Source organism: Anastrepha ludens, chromosome 2 (assembly GCF_028408465.1).
Source record: "Anastrepha ludens isolate Willacy chromosome 2, idAnaLude1.1, whole genome shotgun sequence".
NCBI lineage: Eukaryota > Metazoa > Arthropoda > Insecta > Diptera > Tephritidae > Anastrepha > Anastrepha ludens.
In genome coordinates, this window is record NC_071498.1 from 125,939,124 (window position 1) to 125,962,238 (window position 23,115).

Below are 23,115 nucleotides of genomic sequence, written 5' to 3' on the forward strand. Positions count from 1 at the left end.
ACAAATTCTTTTTATTTTTGCTATTGTAACAGGATAAAACATTTTCCCTAAGCGCTTTGCCAGATTTATATTTTAATGTCTGGGTTATTGTTGTTGTTGTAGTATTTTACTACTACGCTCCAGTAGCGTCGACCCTGCTGCCTCTTTATGTATAAATATAAATATAAAATTTTGTTATCTAAAAATTAATCGCACTTCTCGCTTAGGAGCAACTGTAGATATTTTATTTTATTTAGTTCTCTGTATAATGACGTTCACCGTTGATTTCACGTAAACGTTGAGCTGCCTGTTCAGGTGTCAAATCACGTTGCGCTTCGTTGAGCAATTCAAATCCGACCATAAATTTGCGTACCGTAGCGGAGCGCAATAATGGTGGGTAGTAAAGAGCATGTAGTGTCCAATGCGATATGTCTGCGTTACTGGTCTCACCAGTCGGCGCCCCATGCCAACCCATCGAATAAGGGAACGAACACTGAAATAGGTTATCATATTTGATGGTTAATTCCTTGATAACTTTTGCCAAATTATCTCGCTGCGCTTCTGTCACATCGCTGATGCGCTTATTATCGTTGCGTGATATAAGCATAGTCTCAAATGGCCATGCGGCCCAAAATGGCACCACAACTAGCCAATCCTGATTCTCCACGACAATACGCTCTCTACGCTCCAACTCTCGCTTTACATAATCGGCTAGCAATGGCCTACCGTTCTTGCTATAGTAGCTGCGTAAGCGTTCGTCTTTTATTTGAGGCTCAGATGGCAGAAATGAACAACACCATATTTGGCAGTGGGGGTGAGGATTCGAACAGCCCATTGCGGCGCCCTTGTTTTCAAATACCTGCACCCAAAGAAATTTTTTACTGAGTTCATTGAACTGCTTGATCCACCTGTATCGATAAGAATATACTCATGCATTATTAAATGTATATGTGCACAATTGGAATGTATGAAAAAGTGCGCACTCATCTATGACGGCTCGTATTTCCGCAGCACTCATCTGTGGCAGTGTAACATTTGATTTCGGGTGAAAACACATAACCCGACAAGTGCCTCGTGCTTCTGTCACCTGAAAAAGGGGATCATCAGAGGGCGGAGGCACCGGGTTGTTCTCCATTAAAGCCGGAAAGTCATTTGTAAAAACAAAAGTTCCTGTGTATACTGGATTCACCTGTATCGACAACAGCAAAAAATTGATTTAAGAGAAAAGTAAAATAGAGCTAATTCCATAACTTACAGTCCCATTTGGTCGTGCTACGCCTGGACTTAGCGGGTTTGTGGGATCAAAGTCGGGTATATTACTTTTCTGTGGCGCTTCCTGCTGTCCCGTCCATGGTCGTAGCATACGATGTGGACTCACCAACACCCAATGGCCAGTCAAGGGATTCAGGCGGCGATGTGGATGCTCTATACGTAATTGATATCAGAATTTGCACAATTGATAAAGTAGCAAAAGCTTACCAGAAGCAACGAATTGCATTTTTATTGCAAATATGATTTAATCACCTTAAGCACCTTAGACTATAACAAACCGAACTGATCGCCTAAACGCCTGCGTTGAGCATTTATTAGAGACTAAAATGCACACTTTACAACACATCAACCGATCACTCGCTTGCCAGAAACACAAAGTCAAGTGCCATTGAGTATAAATAAATACAATTTTGTTATTCTCTGCTTTTTTGTCTTATCAGTTAAAGAGCTTGCAACAAACATGTATTATATATATATGTATATACATATAAGTAAATATGCGACTATGTTATTTACATGTCAGTGTTGCCGTATCTACATGTTTGGGCGAAGTGTAGCAAAAAAAGTGAAGTGTTTCGAAATTATGGGAGAAAGGTGCAGTGAATTTCTTTGCAATGCCCATTAAGCACGATGCCCATTAACGATTTTAACAGTAATTACAGTGTTGTTTGGGAAATCTCGCTAACTTTACCGCACTTAAAGGATGCGAAACATTTTTTAAATTTAAATATACAAAGAAAAAAATACAAATATACTTAGTCCTGGCATAAGTTCTGTGACAAATTTTGCAATGCATACGGCGAGAACCAATTCGCAGAAAACAGTTCCGCTATTTTTGCTTTTGTTCGTACGCGTTGTCTACTCATAAATTATACTCAGTTTCGTGGCAAAATTCGCTTGTTAAGGGTTAGGGTTAGTCAGAGGCCCGAAAAAATTATGATTTTCAATAATTTGTTTTTGCGAGTGAATTGCTTTATTTAACAAAAATAAAAACATAGCACTAATACATTATGTTTTCATTTGACTTTAGCAAAATTTCAAAAAAAAAACAAAAATGTATAATTGTAAAAGTTATCGTTAATTGTGTGAAGCCCGTTTCTCCAGAAGTCCCTTGCGGTGATCAAGATTCATCTAAAATCTATCTGCTCCGTGGTGCCCGAGTGCCCCTTGTTAATTGTTGAACAACTCGAAAAGTATTTGTCGGATTCACTTCAAATTTTCACACAATATTTTTAAGATATAATATAATATTATACTTTAAGAAAATGCAAAAAAAATCAATTTTTTTTTTTAATTCTGACTTCCCCTAACCCCTTATGGGTATTTTCAGGAATTTTTTTAACGATACAAAAAATTAAAAACGATATTTAAATTTTTTGGGATTATTTAACTTCTTTTACATTTTATTAATTTAAACATGGCGCTGAAGTTGACCCTCCCGAAAAATTTTACCTGAACGGTGTTGCCCACTTTAGTTTTATTTATCTGAAACACAAAAACCAAAAAATTATTAATCAGTATGACTGTAGCTATGTCCCGTACTAGAATAAAAATAAAAATTTGACAAAATGGCGCGGTTTTGAAATTGACACTCTAAAAATCGGTTTTCTACATTGTTTTAATAAAAAATACGAAATAATTAAAATAATAATATGATTCTAATACGGGCGATAGCCATTGATGTTTTGAGCAACATATTAAAATATCAGACGATTATTATTTATTTTCTTTTTGTGACAACAACAGGCTGAGAAAAGTAATTTCGAGATAAATGAGTTTAAAGTGTGAGATACAGGAGCGCGCGGACCGCTCTCTACCTAATTAATGGGCTAGAAGTATAGCTTCTCTTGGGAACTCCCGCACAGTATATTCTTAAGATACTAAACTTTTGAGATATCGAAAAAACAAAGAATCGATTTTTGGAAATTTCTAGACCATTAACAATGGAGTGGGGGGCTAAGGAAAATCGCATTGCAGTGATTGCAATACAAAAGTGTGATAAAAGTGCTAGTGAGATTTAAGTGAAAAAACTTAATATTTCGATAAGGTTTGTTTACCGTACGATCAATCGTTTCTCCTAAACGTCTGAAAAGACAAATAGAGAAAGAAATGGTCAACCTCGCGAGGTTCGAACCAGTGCAGCCATAAAGGCCGTCCGAGAAAGAATTCACAGAAATCCTATTTGAAAGCAGAAAATCTTGTCCAGAGAAATGAATGTAACGATCAGATCCATGTCAAGATTAATTAGAGATGATCTCCAGATGAAAGCTTTCCGTCGATCAACTGGTCATCTTTTGACAACGCGCTTGAAGAAAATTAGGTTCGACAGATGCAAGCAACTTCTTCAGTGGCACATGGTCAACGGATGAGAAAATGTTCACTGTTGAAGATGTTTTTAATAAGCAAAACAACAAAATCTATGCTTAAACCTCTAAAGACATAAAAAATGTTGTTTCAAGTGCTCAGCGTGGTCACCATTCAGCCTCCGTAATGGTTTGGTGGGGAGTGCCTTGTAAAGGCGTTACTTCTTTTCATTTCTGCGGAAAAAGGGCTAAGACCAGGGCAAAAGTGTACCAGGAGGTAGTCTTAAAAGGCGTGGTGAAGATCACAATGTGGTGGAGAGCATGGCCTGCCGAAGACCTGATAGAAATTTGAAGAGGCTCAAACAATCTTTGGTTCGAGCAGCGACGTCAATAGCCTTGGAAACCTCGCGTGCTGCAAAGCTGAAAGGCCTTATCATTTGAGGTCTTGTGTAAAAGCAAATGGAGACAGTTAAAAATCATATATGAAAAATTGCATTAGTTAAATGTCCACAGAGCTGCACTTCTACAAGTAACATAAAATCCGCCAAACAGTCGATTCATGAATGCCTAATTGTTGAGAATCGATGACGTCGAGATATCAATGTTGAAGGGTTGTTCAGGTAGCTTTGCAGTACAGCAGTAATATTTTCACCAGAATGTCATTTTTCAAATCCTCGTCAGAACCAGTTTCTTGAAATTTGTTCACCAAACGTCGAATTGTCTACTTATTCGGTTGATTATTGTCACCAAAAAAACTACGAATTTTGCGATTTGTTGTTCTTAAAGATCGATCATTTCCATAACAAGTTTCCATAATTTTAACGCGTTGTTCTATCGTGTAAAATTGTACATCTGTCTACTTGACAAATGTCAAAGATAGCAAAAGGTAAAGGTACATTCTAGGAATTATGCATTACTAACATCTAGAAGTCACTTTTGAAAGACCCTTGATTTATTTGCGAAGTTAGTGGATTTATCAATCTCAACAAAATTGGGATACCACACAAATTGCTTTTAATCTTATTAAAAGATTATTGATATTTGAATTATTTATACGGATATCGCCCACTTCCCATAAAACAATAAGGTTCACACAACGGTGAGAGCCACAACGGTGGCCCTAGCCACAGCAAGAGAATACTATAAGTATATATGTAGTACGGTTGTCAGCTCAGTCATTTTACTCGCGGCAACGATCTGGGCTGATAAATTGAACATAAACAGCTATTCAAGAAAGCTATCCATCTATTGGCTTTGTGGAGTATCTTCCGTACAATTTCCGATGACGCTTTCTTCGCCATTGCAGGACTACTCCCGCTTAACATTTTGGCAAATAAATGTAGACAATGAGGTTATCGGAACACGGCGATAGAGCCAAGGGTAAAGAAATCGCAGCAGAAGGAAGGCGTCGTTTGATCGCCCGCCGGCAAGACCAGTCGCACCGGTCACCTAAGCGTAAATGAGAGTTAATACCCTTCTTTATGGCGGGCTAGAAAAGATCCATGTGGGAACAAATTGCAACCTAACTCAACTCCTCTCAGGGTACGGTGTATTTAGAAAACACATCCTTAGATTTTACCATAACAGTTCACCAAACTGCCCAATCCACACGGAGAAGAAAAAATATGTTGATCACGTCTTGTTCCAATGCCCACGCTATGCTCCCGAAACCTTTAAAATCTTAAATGGATACAATATTGTAGACATGTGACAAATATTCATAATGATCTAAAACGCGCAGGGTTTCGTAGGCGTCAACAATAATTAGGAGTTTCTGAGCTAAGCCTCGTCGTGAGGTAATACCTTTTTGGCAGTTCCCCGGCGAAAGTGATAAATTGTGGAGAGGTGTTTAGTGAATCAAGCAAATTGACATGGCCGAAACACAACAGTGGTCCGTCAAAAATGCCTGGTAAAACTCAACAGACAGGATATAAGAACTTTGATAGGTGTCTTAATACAAGGTGAAGTCCAAAATAAACAAGACTGGCGTCATAAAAATGTTTTTGATGGCGTTGAGTTAGGGCGTTGGACGTTTGTATGTTATGTATATTTGTGTCATCCTTACAAAAATGAGTTTCGAACTAAGAGCTAATATCAAATTTTGTTTTAACAACGTAAAACGTTTACCGAAAGATTTGAATTAATGAAAAAAGTTCATGGCGATGATTGTCTATCTCGTGCCAGAGTTCATGAGTAGCTTATACGTTTCAGAGATGGTTGTAAGGACATGAATGACAATGAAGATACCATTCATGGAGCTGCCCAAAATCAGTAATCACCGAAAACTCCATCGAAAGTATTGTTAAATTTAACAAAAGTGAACCGAAAACCTCGTTGAAATGTATGGAATCGGAGTTGAATATCTCCAAAACATCTCTTCTTCATCTCAACTTTCGAAAGACTTCATTAAAGAGGTGAGAAAAGACGAGTACTTCCTTTAAAACATTGTAACTGGTGATGAAACGTGGTATTTCCTTCATGAACCGGAAACTAATCGTCAAAGTGCAGAATGGAAGGCATCAGACGAGCCACCACCTAAAAAATCGCGTTTGGAGTAGTCGAAACTCATTTCTTTTTAGGATTTCAAGGCAATTGTCTACAAGCAGTTCGTGCCAATGGGCCAAACTGTCAATACAATTTTCTATCTTGGCGTTTTGAAGCGTGTGTTGCATTGCATTCGTCGATTTCGCCCTGAATACCGCGAAGGAGGAAGCTGGCGCTTATTGCATGATAATGCATCATCTCATCGATCCACTCTTGTGACTGATTTTTTGACTAGAAATCGCATTTGAACCATCAATCACTCACCGTATTCGCCTGATATGGCTCCCTGTGACTTCTACCTATTCGGAAATTTGCATTTGGACATGAAAGGAAAACGTTTTGCGTCTGAGCGTAGAGCTCATCGAAAAGGCTTGTACCGCCATTCTGAAGAACATTCTGGTCAATGACCTGAAACTCTCTTTCAAAAAGCTTTTAGATGGGTCAAAATAGTGTATCGAGGCCAGAGCGGTCTATTTTGATTGTCTAATAAGTAACCATGCTAACACTTGGGCTGAAAATTCCCGGACCTAACACAGAGATGGCACGAGTTTTATTGTATTCACCTCTTTCCAATTAGTACTAACTTTACAAAGACAGCTGTTAAAATTTCGTGATATTATATTCATTAGCTCGTGAGTTGTACAAAAACTATAATAAGACCGGTTCTCACCAGCGGCTGTGAAGCATAGGTCGTTCATCGTCGTAAATTTATTGAACCGATTTGAAAGAAAAAATTTTAGAAGAATATTTGGCCTATACGATTAGAAGATGGTACATACCGTATACGGCATAACCACGAGCTCAGTGTTTTAATGGCGGGAGGAAGTGTAACGCGAATTAGAAAGTCTCAAAAATTACGGTGGTATGGACAAGAAAGATCGACCAAAAAGTATTTGAAGCAAACCCTGACGTAGAAGATGATATGCGAAAGATGAAAATCTCACAACATAGAGCGAAAGCGGACTGTAGAGAAGAATGGAGGCGTATTATAGAGGAGGCAATGGTCCGCCCCGGACTGTAACGGCAATATGATGATGAGTTTGTGAGTTACTTTTTTCTTATTGTTAAAACGATGGATCAACTAGAATTTCGTGTTTTGAGAGCACGTTTTCCGCTCCATCAGAAACAACAATAAAGCGATGGTTTGTTAAATTTAAACGTGGTCGTAGAGACACCGACGTTGACGTTGAAACTGAGGCCTATTTCTAGGCAAAAGATAAATCGTTCTACAAAAGTGCTATTGGAAAGTTAGAGCGGCGCAGGAATAATTGCGTTGTTCTTAATGGAAATTACGTTAATGAATAAAGCTAATTTTAAACTGAAAAAAAATGTTTTATTTCTTTGGCCCTGGACTTTTCCGCCCCCGTGTTATAAGGCTGGGAGTTCCATACTACGATTATTGTAGAAGCTGCTATAATACAGGAGAGGACGAAATTATTAGACACCTCCTTTGTGAGTGTAAGGATTAGCTAGAACAAGACTTTACACGATTGGTAGTGCATTTTTAATAGATGTAGCGGATACAGCGCATCTGAAAGTAACGAAATAAAGCTCGTTTATAAAAGCCACAGGATGGTTTACTAGGCACCCAATGGTGTAAGCAAAAAGTTCCAGTGGTATCACAACGGACCTATGACAGGTCAAATTGTGTCATATTGGCAGCCATCAGACCTGCCTACCTACCTTTTGTTGCCACTAAATTACTCCAGTTGCAGCTACGCTAAGGAATATAAACAATTTCAGTTAATATTATTTATTTGTTATTAGATGTACTTTATTTTTGTGATTTATCAGTCATTCTGTTTTCTTCTTCTTTTTTGTTATTATAAATTATAAAATCTAATGCAAACAAACAAAGCAATTAACAATCACTGCCGCTACATACGATTTACCATACATTGTAATTATATATGCACTATATATCACTATATATATTAATGTATGTATATATATAGATGTGTGTAGTTGTATGCATATATTGGTCATTACTTCCAAATTATCTTATCCTTGTTCGTATCTTTGTTCGCCATTCAATTTATGCGGCCTACATTTGTAAGTGGGCTAAGGTGTGTCTATGTAAGTATTTATGTATGTGTGTTAATTGTATGTGTTTTTATGTTAGCATATATGTATGTGTATGTGTGTTTATACATATTTAGTTGATATATTTATACATATTCCATTTTTATATATAATATTAAATAACAATGGGTTTAAGCCTAGATGGATGTAAGAGTAAAGTATGTACTTGAGAATACATGTGACAATTTGCCAATTTATTGATCAACCTTCCAACGCTGCATCAGTCGACATTCTCCTTTACTAGCTAACATATCCATACACATATATGTATGTATATATATCTTACATGCAAATACATAGTACGCGCAAATCGACATTTTACTTAAATAACATTTTCCGATTCCTGTTTATTTATTTAATATAGGTATATTGTTGTTGTTACTTTTGTAATTTAACTACCATTACACTTTTCATTTATATATGAATTTCTATGTTAATATTCGTGTTAAATTGTTACATACATTGTTGCCGTACAAGTAGTTAACAGTTCACGCCGTAATCGTAATCCTTTAAGTGTCAATGACACAATACTTTATATTATTGCATCAAGGAAGGGAAGTTCAATTTCAAATTTACTGAATCCGTTTATAATAACAAACTTAAATTTGATGTAAATTCATTTTATTTCACAGATCTTTCGTGGTTTTTTGCATGTATGTGCATTAGACTGGCCGCAGCTTGTATGGAGAAAAATAAAAATCGAAAATCCAAAAGTTTTCGGGTCGTAAAACATGAGGTTAGATGCAATAAAGAACGGTATATTTTTTCAGCCCGATCCGATGATGTCTAACCGTGCCCATTTGATCCCAAAGTATGGAAAATTTGAAAAAATCACAATTTTTACAATTTTTTTTTTCGTTTCCAATTATTTTGTTCGAATCTTATATTTATTGATGTGATGCGATTTTAATTAATGATCTTGTTTACTTTATGGCGGTATGACCCAATTTATATCGCGAAAGCCACCTGACAAAAGGCGCTTTCAGCACACATAACTGATTGGTGATTCGTGGAAAATATGCCACCGTCAGTTGAGTAATAGAAATTGTGTTTTATGAACGGTGTGTTGAGCCAGCTGCTAATGGTTTTATTGAATATGTTTATAAAATTTTGGATTCTTGACCTTTCTTTTTACTTGTTTGTAGATTCCCGACGTTTTTATCCTTCACTGGGATGGCAAGCTGCTTGCAGAAATCTGAGGCACAGAAAAGAAAGATAGATTGTCTCTCGTTGTCACAGGAGAAAATATGGAAAAACTGCTGGGGATACCAAAAATTGAAAGTTCAACGGGAGATGCAATAGCTGCAGAAATACATAATTTTTTGTGCAAGTGGAAGCTCGATGATTTAGTGGAAATTGTATCATTTGATACAACAGCTGCTAATACGGGAGTTAATAATGGAGCAGCGTTCTTGCTTGAAAAAAGGTTGGGCCGAAATCTACTTTCCTTTCCCTGTCGTCACCATGTTAGTGAGTTGCTAGTCAAAGCAGTGTTCGAACTAAATTTTGGCAAATCATCAGCACCGGAAGTTCCCTTATTCAATCGTTTCTCCATCAGCTGGAAAAATTAATGTCATTCAAAAGTGGAATATCGGAAAATGAAGTTCGGAAAGTCTTTACAGTAGCTGAAGTGGAAATATTTAAGAATTTTTGTCTACCTGCATTAAATAGTCACCATACTCGTGCCGATTATAAAGAATTACTACAACTATCGTTGCTCTTTTTTGGGGAAGACGTACCAAATTTTTCACAAGTGCAACAAGTGGTGCAACATCACACGCAAGGTTTATGTCGAAGTGCCTATATTGCTACAAAATGTTTCTGTTTCGCGAGCAATTCGTGTTAACGACTTCAGAGATAAAGAATCTAAGAAGCGTTTGTATTTTTTTAACCTGCATCTACGTTCCATATTGGTTTCGTTGTGTGGATCCAATAGCTGCTCTATAAAATGACCTTAAGCTCAATCAAGATGTGATTGTATATTTCGATAAGAATATATCCAATGCCTTGTTACATAAAATTAAAAATCATTTATGGTATTTGTCGGAAGAGGCGGTTGGTCTTTCATTTTTTGATGATCAAATTCCTTCACATATTACTAGCGATAACCAGAAGGAAGATGCTGTTCCAAAGAGAGTTGTTGCAACAATGTCAGAAATAATGCTTTACGGCAGCAAGAATATACATGATTTTGATGATGAAATCATCAAGAACTAAAACATTCTTTATCCGCTTAGGAATTGAAACAAGTTTTTTAGAATCAGATCCTTCAACATGGCAAGAAAAAGAAGACTATATAGCGGGAAAACGAATTTGTCAGCATTTGTCTGTAGTTAATGACGCTGCAGAGAGAGCATTGAAATTGATCACAGACTACAACAGATCGCTTACTTATAATGAAGAAGACACTACAGGCAATTGTATCCGTTTTACACCATCTCTCTCATTAAATAGACAATCAATTCTTTAATTAAAATTTTATTAAATTAAAATAAATTATATAAATAAAGTTAAATTATATATATATTAAGTATATACATATTAAATTAAATTTAATTATATAAATTGGAAACAAAAAAAAATTTGGTAAAAATTGTGATTTTTTGAAATTGTCCATACTTTGGGATCAAATGGGCACGGTTAGGCATCATCGGATCGGGTTACAAAATTACACCGTTTTTCACTACTCCTAACCTCATGTTTTAAGACCCGAAAATTTATGGATTTCAACAAAAAAAAAGTTACGGCCAGTCTAATGTGCATATGTATGTATGTACTTTGAGGGCATTTTCATTCAATCCGGTACCAGCTGGCGGTAGCAGAGGAAGAGAAAGGCCTCCTTGAGTTGGAAAGATCAGGGGAGAAGGGCTTGGCTTCACTTGGTGTGTTCAACGCGCTTTGTTAAACGGCCAAAATCGCTTAAGTAATTATCGCAGCAATCAAGAAGAAGAAGCGCTTTTTGGGTTACGGGAGCGTATGAGCAACACTCAATTTGTTGTACTGAAGAAGCCTTTCATGTGAAGGGGAATTGAATTCAAAACAATTCCACAGTTACAAACATATTTATACAGAAAACAATATAATTTCTTTTGTCATTCTATTTTGGAAATGATGAATAAAATAGTATAATTTTTGTAGGTAAAATCGAGGGCACGAAACACCAATTTATACAAAATGTGTTTTCTAATAACGGTCACCTCTCGGCAGGCAAAGGCAAACTCCTAAGTGTATATCTGCCACAAAAGAGCTGCTCATAAAAAATATATGCCGTTCGGTGTCGGCTTAAAGCTGTAGATCTCTCCATTTGTAACGCAACATAAATACGCACACTACAAATAGGAGGAGGAGCTCGGCCAACACCCAAAACGGGTTTAAGCGCCAAGTATGTATAAATAAAAAATAAATAATTGGCGCGTACACTTCTGTTAGGTGTTTGGCCGAGCTCCTCCTCCTATTTGTGGTGTGCGTCTTGATGTTGTTCCACAAATGGAGAGACCTACAGTTTCAAGCCGACTCCGAACGGCAGATATTTTTATGAGGACTTTTTCATGGCAGAAATACACTCGGAGGTTTGCCATTGCCTGCCGAGGGGCGACCGCTATTAAAAAAATGTTTTTATTAATTTTGCTTTCACCGAGATTCGAACCAACGACCTCTCTGTGAATTCTGAATGGTAATCACGCACCAACCCATTCGGCTACGGCGGCCGCGGCCAAGTATGTATATATTTATTATTAAGGGTTTACATATTGGATATACTTTTTCCAATTCGGGTTTTGACTGTTAACGCGTGACTACTGTCAAACTAAATACATAATTTTTTTCGGTATTCATTGACATTTCTTTATGGAAAACCTTACGCCTCAACAACCTTTACAAATCGTACCAATGGATTGCGAACATCGACGTTCTGCGAAATGTGTTCATCGCGCCCTCAGGCCAACTTATGGTGTTCAGCGATGAGGCCCAGTTTTGGCTCAATGGCAACGTCAACAAGCAAAATTTACATATTTGGGCCGAAGTGCTACCCGAAGCCATTCAAGAACAGCCATTTATCCAATGAACCATCCAAAACAACAGTTTGTGTGGCCCATGGGATGGAGGAATTATCGGCCCATATTTCTTCAAAGACACGGCTGGCACCAATGTACCAGTGAATGGCGAACGCTTTGATGCTGGAAATTGCCGACATTTTGATGCTGGAAATTGAAGGCAGTGATCTCCACAACATTTGGGTCTGATAAGACGGCGGACGGCGTTACTTGCCATACAACATTTGAAAGTAATTATCTTAAAAAAATAAATGAAGAATTCTACATAAAAATAATAGAGATTGCTCAAGAAATTTCAATTTTCGTTGTTTTATTTCAATTAAAAATTCGATAACTCTAAATTGAACACCCTTATTAGTATTCAAATGTACAGACATCTGTACACATATCTGAAGTTTCTTCACATTTCTCAAGGAATGACTTATTGTTATAGTTAGATAATTAACATAAAATAATGGGTATATAAGAATGAATTTTAGTGAGAGCGTGCCGCTAATCTCAGCGGTCTGACCATCGGTTGAGCTCAATGAAAATGATTTCACTGTTATGGAGCGCTGAAACTCAAGTTTGGTGAAAAAAACTGGGAGGGAAACTTTGGCTTCATCATTTGGAAAATTCTGAACCCGAACTCTGCACTATCATTTCACATGTATTTACATAGTTCAATCAGTCGGTGTTTAGATATCAACGAAGTGTTGTCATTGATTGATTTTTTCCCTATATCACTCGTTTTTCTCTTAAACGGAAATTCGGCCGAATAACGGTATACTACGTAGTACCCTCTCTTTTCGCCATGACTGAAACTGATTCTCATTCTTTGATGACGCGAACAATCGAATGGTAACGATAGAGTTCAGATATTAGTATGAAATCTCTCAGTCGTACCATTTTGTCTATTCGTGTTTGAAGACTTAGGCACTACAAATTTACAGACGCACAGAAAACTTATATAATTTCTTAAACTCGCATACATTTCGCAAATTTCTAAACTTTCTCTTAGTTTCTCTTATCTCTTAGTTTGGCTTTTCAGGACTTGCTTCCAATGCTGCTTTTATGTAAGCCATATTACCGAAATGGGTGCCATATTAGATACTTTGCATCTGGCATACACGCTTCCCATTCTAGGGCGGTTACTGTTTGGTGTTAGGTCGATATGCGTCACTAAGAGCATCGAATCCTTATGGATATTTTGATTCAAAGGCACCAATTTTAGATCGAAACTCCAGTGCTGAGAACTGAACTTCCATAGATGACTAACTCAACAGCCGGTATAAGAGAACTTAGATCTCACGAAGGTCTCGTGAAATATGGAATACGTATGCTGACAGTTTTTTCGTAGGTACAGTAAATGTCAAAATGAAACCCCAAAAATTCGCAAGCTACATACACAACGTAGATATGTAACATATACATACATACATATGTACATTCATACGTACAAACATTACAGTAGCGCCATTAAGCGTAAAAACAAATTGCTAAACGTTTATTCATTCAAGGATATGAATCAAATAAAATAATCATTAAAAATTATCAAATAACATAAAATAATACATTTCTGAGAGAACCCACGCAAATTGACCCTGGCCGACGAATTTCCGCAAAACAAAAAAGTACCTTTTTCTATGAATTCCTTAAATTTATATTAGGGTTTCTTATTTTAGATTTTTTTTCTTGATTGAGTTAAAATAACAGTAAATGCAGAATTTCTTGTGCAATATTATAACTTTGCGTGATATGAGTTTCGGAGGTGAAAATACAAGAATTCTAGAATACATGGCCTCAAAGTTCAACCACAACAAGGTTCATATGTATATACGTTTAAATTGAAAATATGCATTAACTGTATTTGTATATTGTATTTCATTCGTTCACGCTTATAAAGTACATACAATGTAACAATAAGATTTCTTAATTAAAATATATTCATGTTATTATTTAATTTGTTTCTTGCGGTTCAATTGTCTATCACCTTCCTTTGTGTACAATAATTAATAATAAATTGTAAAGAGAATTTCAGGAAAATTTAAATATTCGTTTTAGGGTGCACAATTTTTTATTTATATTTTTTTGAAATTTTTTGTTTTGCTTATTTGGTGTTTATACACAAGTACGTGGGATTTTGCAGCTATAATTTGTCATTTGTGTGTGTGTGTTCCTTTTTTAATTTATGCCTTTATGTATTGTTTTGTTACGTGAGATGATTCGTGAGTTTTTTCTCATGAATTTTGTTTTTCGTCTAAGAATTTATGTGTGCCGCATTATTTGTGTGATCAAGTTTTTGGGTGGTATTAGTGGCGCACGAAAGCATTTCAAGTTGCACGTCAAATATATACTTCGTTTTTGAAAAGCAAGCTAAGGATAAACAAACTAAGGGTTCTTAATCTTTAATTATTTAATTTAAAATATGTATGAGAATAAACAAAACAAATTTGCGTTAAACAAAAGCAACACTATGTGAAATTGTTTTGTATAAATACGCTGAGTTCTAATTCTTCAAGTCCTTTGCAGCTAAAGTGTCAAAAAATATTTTCTCCTGTGCTTTTTAAAAATCGATAGTGGGTGAAATTCATTATTCATATCATGGACGCATTACAGACATTCTGGAATTCATATGAAATTTATTTAAAAGTTACCGAATCCTTCTTTTTGTATTTGCATATGCTTACATACAGACTCAGTTTTATAGATATCTCCAGACACTAATGATTAGTTACTCCAATAAAGATTTAAATTACACTTTGACTGTTAGGGTTTCATTTTTTTAAGCGACTGCTTTTGCATTTTTGCACTTTTTTCATCTTTAAGAGTAGATTAAGTTTGGCTGCGCTGGTTGCTACTCTCCATGAGAAAGTAGGAAGGATTGGAGGTTCATTATAATACCACAAGCTTGGGCAAAAACATCTTCTACTTCCCAAGGTGGTGAAACTAATTCATCTCCCTAAGAAACGATGAAATACTATGTCTGTCAGAAATCCTATCCGTCCATGCTACGAATGCCGCCATAGCCGAATGGGTTGGTGCGTGACTACAATTCGGGAGAAGGTAGGTTCGAATCTCCGTGCATGAAACACTAAAATAAAGACAAAGTTGTTTCTAATAATAGTCGCCACTCGCCAGTCAATGGCAAACATCCGAGTGAATTTGTGTCATGGAAAAGCTTCTCATAAAAAAATCTGCCTTTCGGAGTCTGTTTAAAACTGTGGGTACCTCAATTTGTGGAACAACATCAAGACGCACGCCACAAATAGGAGGAGGAGGTCGGCCAAACATTTAGTAGAAGTGTATAACCCAATTATTTATTTATCGTTTTAGATGTACTCGTAATTGACAAGACAATCGACTGTTCGTGGATAACGAAAGTTTTTGCATTCTTGCACTTTTTTGTATACTTCTTTACCTTTAAAAGTTGATTAGGTTTGGCTACGGTGGTCGCCAGATGTAGATATCACTACCTTGGTCTCAAGCTCCCCCTCTAGTACTCAATGTGGGGTGAATCCAATTCGTCTCTCTAATAAACGATGAAATATTGTGGATGGCTACAGGTTTTAAGTCAGCCAGAAATTCAAAAAAGTTTAGTAAGCGAAATTTTCATTATGGCGAAAATCTCCGCATCTTCAAGCTGTATGTAAGTCACATAGTGTTTTGCATGCATTATGATCAAAAAGCAATTTCTGTATATGCCAATATTAAATCAAAGAATGAATGTTTATCGCGCCTTGTCAAGTTACATTCTTGCGCTAACAGGTGCGTGAAGTTTGATGTAGCAAGTGATGAATTGTTTTCAATGTGTGTAAGTATCGATTGTTTATCCATTTACTTAGTTTTCGTTAATCGTATTTCAAAACGTGTGCCTTTGCATTTGATATGTTCAAGTTAAGCATTTATCTTTTAAGTCTAAGTATAGACAAAAGGTCTTACAAAAATTCTTAAAAAACCAACACAAAAAAATGTCTATTGTATCAGCATCAAAAACGATATACAAACACGCATTTTGTGTAAAAATGTTTGCTATTTGGTAGCTTGTTCTAGTTTTTACGATGTTCTTGTATATAATAAATATTGTAAAAAGTTAAATTTGATACAGTGAACACTGGCAATATATTGCCTTCATACGTACAAAGATGACGCCGTACGCAACATGGCGTCATAGATATGATGGACAAAATTATGTACAGCGTGTACGAGTATGTGTCGGAATTGGTGTAAGTAGATGTGAGCGTGTGGCGTGTGGGCGTGTATGCAAGCATCTAAGTGCAGTAAGCCAACTGGTGTGCGTGAGTTTGAGAACTTTCGAATTATTGCGCGAGTGTGTGTACATTGGCGAGGGGCATATAAAATTGCATCGAAAGAATTACCAAGCGTAGTGTTGCTTACTTTCTGAGCCCGTTTTTTTGCTTTTTGGTTTTTTTGGAGTGTCAAAGCCAAATATGTATGTAAGTAGTTAATAGTGATTATTTCATAATATCTGCAATAATACTTAATATTCGTTTTTGTCACAGATTTTAATTATTACTTTTATAAGATTTAGTTTGTTGTAGATCAACATAATACTTAAGTTTTTAATTACTTTACTTTATGTATTGTTATGTTATTTGTCTCTTGTTTTGTAGTATATGTTAGTTATATTTTTGTATTAAATTAAAGAAATTGAATTTGTTTTTAAAAATTTCGGACTAAGTATTAAATTACAGCACCACATTTGTTAATTTTTTTTATTGTTTTAAACTTTACATGAAGAATTCAACGAATCAAATTTGGTTAAATATTTATGTAGATTTGCTTGAATTTGGAACTACTTGATTTAATTTTCTTTTTTTGCCTATTTTATTTGTATTTATTTAATTTATTTATTAAGCCATAGATTCTTCGCCGTTCGACGGCAATTATTCGCTAAAATTTGCTTTTCTTTTTGTTGTTTTTATATATATTAAGTGTAATATATTTATATTTTTTATTTGTAGCCAACATTGCGTCCAGTATTTATTTCCATGCATTTGCCCATAATAAACAATCATCCCACTTCTGTACGTACATAACTGTGCTTCACACTCTTGAGGCCTTATTCAGAGTTCATATATATTTTTTAAGTCTAATATATCCTTATTATACAGTACTTTACATTAAATATTCTATTTATATTCGCATATGGCCCCTAGGTTTATTTTTATTTTGCTAAAATAATCTTAATTTATTTCTATCGGACTTTTCCCCAAAAGAAACCCACTGTTTTTGCTAAATTCTTTAACATAAATTCAAACATGGATTCACTTAGAACATCAGCAGCCGAATCAGACTTCATAATGCTTAACAGTTCTTGCCTGTTCAACTAATATTAATTTAATTTTTTATTTAATTGTATACCTTTCCATGCAAGGAATACATCAAACTTTGTCTTGCTACCAGACTCAGAGCGTATTTTTTCAATCGAAAGTATTTGCTATCTACAAACAGATCTGAACTCGTAACAATCCAGAACTAGTAGAGCTGTACAGTACTAAAAGCTCTTGGCTCAACAATAGTTACGCCGAACCTGGAAAAGTTCAGAGATCTCGTCGCAGAGTTGCTAAGTACTTAACACCGTTATAACCAAATATTCAAGGTAAGAAATGGCCTCTTATCTGACTTAGTTCTGATTATTTCAGGGGTGGAAGCGTGAGAGAAAGGAACTTATTCCAGGCAGTACTATGTATAGTAAGCGAGTAAACCAGTTTGGGGTCATAAGGACATTTTTCTTAAAAGCCTTATAATACGTTACACTTGGCTAAAGGTGTATAATTTCCTTGTTACATAGGTAATCAAAAAACTGAAAAATCAGGAAAAGGAGAAATACCTGTACTTTTAGGCGATGCACGCACATATACATACATGCAAAAATTCAAACCAGTTTTCATCGTAATCATTCGTGTCTCAATTCGTCAGTATAATGCGCATTACCATTGAACAATTATTGACTATATTAACCCTTTGGGAACGAGTATCGGCATATAGCCGCCCAAGCCGTTTTACCGTCTCGTTTTCATTCAAAGACATTAGGGGCCATTAGCGATGAAGTCTTATCTTCCTTATAATGTAAACTTACGATGTAAGTTGACGGTAGAGTCAGAACGAATTTCAGTTCTTCGATTCAGCCTCTCAGTGTCACTGCCAGAGGAACCAGCAGGCTTTTTATATATTTTATCCTACGCACAATTGCTAAACGATCTAGAGATGATACGTTAGATAGCAACAGTTCTGACGAATATTACTTTGAATCTGATAAGACGGGTTGACGGGTTTACTTCGTCAAGTGGAAGTGAAATCCGTGCAAAAAGGAATCTACTCAGACATTTCAACATTAGAATTATTTATTGATTTAGTGAAAAAATTTTCGGGTTTTAAAATAAGCCTTAGTTTTTTTAACGTTCAACGTATTTATTTTCTTTACTGCGCACTCCAAAACCTCTCGACCTCAGCGACGCTCGCCCGTCGATCGGCTCCGTCCCCAAAGGGTTAAAGTCTTTGATGCGCTTAGGAGAGATGCGATATGGGCCGCACTGTAAGCTCGCGGTATCCCACCAAAACTAAGCAGCATAATAAAAAGCTCATACAACGGAGCCAGCAGCAGGGAACTCCACGCCGGACAGCTGAGCCAACGCTTTCAGACAGTTTTCGGTGTTAAGCAGGGCAGCGCTATCTCTCCACTTTTATTTATAGTCACTCTCGATATGATCTTCGAATGTTGTGATTTCGCCAAGCGTGGTATACAATGGAAACTAAATAAGAAGCTTAGAAGCATAGCTTACGAGGATGACGTAGTTTTATTGTCCGTTAGTCCCAATGAAATACAAGGCATGTTAAACATCATTTCCACTGTTTCCCACAAAGTTGGTCTAAAAATCAATATATAAAAATCGAAAACTATGAGCTCTAACCCTTAAAATGTGTAACTTTTCTACATCGATAACGACACCCTTGTTGATGTGGAGGAATTTGCGTACCTAGGCAGCGTTCTTAGATCTGTAGGAGGTACACATGTAAATAATCTTCGAAACAAGGCTAAGCGAGCTTACGCTTCTCTTCCGAGAGTATGGAAATCCTCCACAATTAATCGAGCGACAAAATTGAAAATTTTTAACGTTTTTGTAAAAACAGCTCTCCTTTATGGTAGTGAGACGTGGCACGCAACAAAAACCATTATACACATGAATTTTCTGGACACGAACGATTTCAAATCAAAGGCTATGGGAAATCGCGAAATAAAAAGGCATAGATAATGACATTAAGCGCAAGAAATACGGCTGTATTGGGCACACGCTAAGAAAGGACGCAAATAACATTGCACAATCGGCCTTGGAATGGAACCCGACCGGTACATGGAGCATAAAAATTGGGAATTTTCAGTTTCCACACCATCATTGAGGTTAGTATTTAGTGCGCGGTTGCTCAGTGCTTATTAGGAAGTTTTCACCCTGGGATGCAGATTTGCAAAGATATAGCCTCTCGCATCCAATGTCCATCTCATCTACACGCGATACCCCCGCTGTTAGCAAACGAGGGTCTGACGACCGAGAAAAGGAGGTGTAAATGGGTGTTGCATAAAGCCAAAAGCTGGCAGCTCGTCTGGGAGCTAAGTTGGCTATCCCGGCATCAGAATCGGAAGGGTAGGCTGATAACCTAGTAATCTTAAACACACCTTATCAACGAAATCATACCAAAAAAGCCTCGGAGAAAATAAACGGCTTCTACTTCAGCATGAAAAACGTGACTAGACTTGGAACATAGAATAGTTTATGGGCTCGATTAGTAAATCTCACAAATTATTGGTAAGATGAGAAAACGGTATATAGTATTTATACGTAATAGCGGCCGTTGCAAATTTTCCCCGTCTATCCAAAAGTTTAGTTTTAATATTGTATGTTCTGAGCGCATTTTAGGGAATCGATAGTGTTTTGCACATGAACAAGCGCGTACCCCAACGCACCAACCTATCGGGTGATACCCTTCCCTTGCCTATATACATACATATGTGCTTACGCAAAGCCTGCATAGATTTCAAATTGTTTTCCATCACTGAAGCGGCTGCTGATGCACCTCATGATTATTATCTCTCTTGTTTTGCTTTTTTGTACATTACATATACATACATACATATGAGTTTTCTATTTTTAGCTTAGTGATAAACTTTTTGTTACTAATTTCCAAGTATTGGTATATATTTTTAAACTGTCATATATTTATATTATAGGCTGTTTTGTTTTTATTGTGTCTTTGTTATTGTTGGCTGTTGGCTTTGTTAGTATTGATCCTTCTTACTTGTTGCCTCGAGTGTTGCGCCGCCCATACTTCTGTAGTTAACTACCGTTATGTATTGTATCTGTTTGTCTGTATGAATAAATACCGCTATACTTATGCTGCGGTGTTAGATACATAAACGAAATATGTATGTAACCGTATATGTATGTATGTATGTACCCTCATGATTTCAAGACCTTTCTGACGTTTCTCTGCATGTATATGTATGTATGTGTGTTTGCTTTTTGTCTGTGTAGGTGTTTGTGTGCTTTTGACTATGTATATCATAAATTTATTATTGCTAATTTGAATTAAATATTAAAATACTTAACCACATTTTGTTCGTCCGTTCACTGCCGCTCCAAGAACTCACCACATCACCACCAGTCTTCACTCAAATAAAAACAATTTACACATACCACTCCTTCACGTCCTTGGAATCTCGCTTTTTCGGCTTAGGTTGTACCAGCCCTGCCATTTGTGGGCGGCCATCGGCGCCAGTGTTAGCCATGCCGGAGCTTATACAGCCATACCCGACAACGCCACCACTACTACCACCAGAGGCACCGAGCATGCTGCCACTACCGCTACCGCCAGTACCACCGCCACCACCTCCTCCGCCTGTATTATGCCCGTTAGACAGATTCTGATGATGTGTCCCATGGTGTCGTTGCTGATGATAGGATCCATTTGTGCTGCTATTACCCAACAATGCTGCATTGGGATTATGACCGTATGCAGCGGCTTTCTCTCCTTCCGTCTTATAGTTGCGATCGCCCGTCGATTTGAGCCACAACACCAGCAAGATGACCAGTATAACAGCTATTAGTATACCAGCCACAATACCGATTATCATGGCCGTGCGTTCCTCTTCAATCGAGTTAACACGACCACCCTTGCCCTTGGAACGATAGTTGTTGCCATAAGTAGGCGGTTGCTGTGGTGGTATTTGATAATATGGCGGCGTTTCATGTGGCGACGGTATATGCGGTGATGGACGTTCTTCGGGTATAGATGTATGCTCGCCATTGAATATCATATTTGACTTCTCATCCTCATCTCCGTGATGTCGTTCCCCACCTTCACCGCCGCTAAATACCTGTACTATGTCATAGGGAGTAGTTTGATGTTCCGTAGCTGTGGAATGGATTTCGGGTGACGGTGTTGCTTGACTGGTTGTTGTTATGATGGTCGACGTGGATGCGCGCTGCGTAGAAGTAGTGTAGACCGATGTTGGTGTCGATGTTTGCCGCTGCTGGGTAACTATACTCGTAGTTGCGCTGTACGGCACGGTTGTTTCACGTGGTACATTTGTCTGACTCTCGGTTCGGGTCACAATACTGCTACTACTGATGCTACTTGAACGCTGTTGCTCTGTAGTTGTTGATGTGTCAGTGCGCCGACCAGCGCCATCTGTCGTCGACGACGCCACTTCATTGTTGCTCTCTGAAATCGGGATGCAAAGTTTAGTACATAAAGAAAATGAGTTAAAAACATAATTTGCTGTAGGAAAAACGTAAACCAACCCACTTGCTTCCTCTCTCTCACTTTTAATTGTAACAACTAAACGTAATAGTTAAGGTGCCATAGTTTATTTAAGCCAGAAAACTGATTTACACTAAGGCGAGAAAATCCAAAAATATTGTTCTTCAGTTTTCAATATTTCTTTCCAAGCTTTTATCCATATGTTGTAAAATTGTATCCGCTTTATGCATAAGTTTTTTTAAATGTGATAATATTGTGAAGTAAGAGTTTTACTAAAAAAACTATAAATACCACATGCATACATAGGTAGACACCACAAATGCTAGGAACCAAGATCTAATCACTTGTTTGTCAGATATAACTGGGATTAATAATTGGTCATCGGAGAGTTGCAAAGAATTACAAAAATTTCTGACACTGAATTTTATCATTGTGCCAAGTTCTGTGCTATAGGTGCGAGTCGGATAATGGTCAACGTTATTGATGCCGACATTTAACAGAACGGCATACGACCATCTTTTTCTGTTGTTGATATCTGCCTTGTTTTAGATATAATATATCACACACACATACATATGTGAAAGACGCTCCCTGGTTCGCCAGACGAAAAACAAGTGGAATTTGTCGAGCTCTTAGTGTTTATTATATTTAACATGATTTCAAGAATGTTTTTTCTTCATTTGATAGTTAAATATATATATTATCTATTTTTCGAATACTAGGTTGTTCAATAAGTTTTGCGGTTCGATAAGAAAAATACAATTTTATGGCTTTAAATACACTTTATTATATGTACCAACAATACCATTGTTCCAACGAGATTCCAATTTATGAATTCCATCCCTGAAGTGAGACTCGGGAAGGACTGCAAAATACGCTCCCTCAGCTTTTATGACCTCATCCTTTGATAAAAAGCGCACTCAACGCATGAATTTTTTTTTAGGTCTGGAAGCAGATGAAAGACGCTAGTGGCCAAATCTGGTGAATGCAGTGGATGTTTCAACAATTCTTAGATTTTAGCCTTTGTCAAAATGCTCTTGTGGCACGACACCTTGCCCTGATGAAAGAGAATTTTTTCTTTTGCAAACTGAGTCTTTTTTCACAAATGCCTTCCTTCAGCTGGT

General features: G+C 36.9%; 2 protein-coding genes across 4 annotated transcripts in view; both read right to left on the bottom strand.

The window, feature by feature from the left end:
• Positions 1-46: 46 nt before the first annotated feature.
• On the bottom strand, positions 47-1,688 carry LOC128855273 (probable galactose-1-phosphate uridylyltransferase). The gene is made up of 4 exons (XM_054090024.1): positions 1,459-1,688; positions 1,235-1,404; positions 963-1,168; positions 47-887 (listed from the first exon to the last, which is right to left on the bottom strand). Exons 1-4 carry the CDS (start codon positions 1,475-1,477, stop codon positions 233-235), a joined length of 1,050 nt encoding a protein of 349 aa, XP_053945999.1. The 5' UTR covers positions 1,478-1,688; the 3' UTR covers positions 47-232.
• A 6,157-nt stretch (positions 1,689-7,845) lies between these two features.
• LOC128855275 (neurexin-1) overlaps positions 7,846-23,115 on the bottom strand; it is a 69,073-nt gene continuing 53,803 nt past the window's right edge. For all 3 annotated transcript variants that reach the window (XM_054090027.1, XM_054090028.1, XM_054090026.1), the window contains exon 20: positions 7,846-21,952. In XM_054090027.1, coding sequence (XP_053946002.1) covers positions 20,916-21,952 — 1,037 coding nt within the window. In that variant the 3' untranslated portion in view covers positions 7,846-20,915. The remainder of the gene's footprint in view (positions 21,953-23,115) is intronic.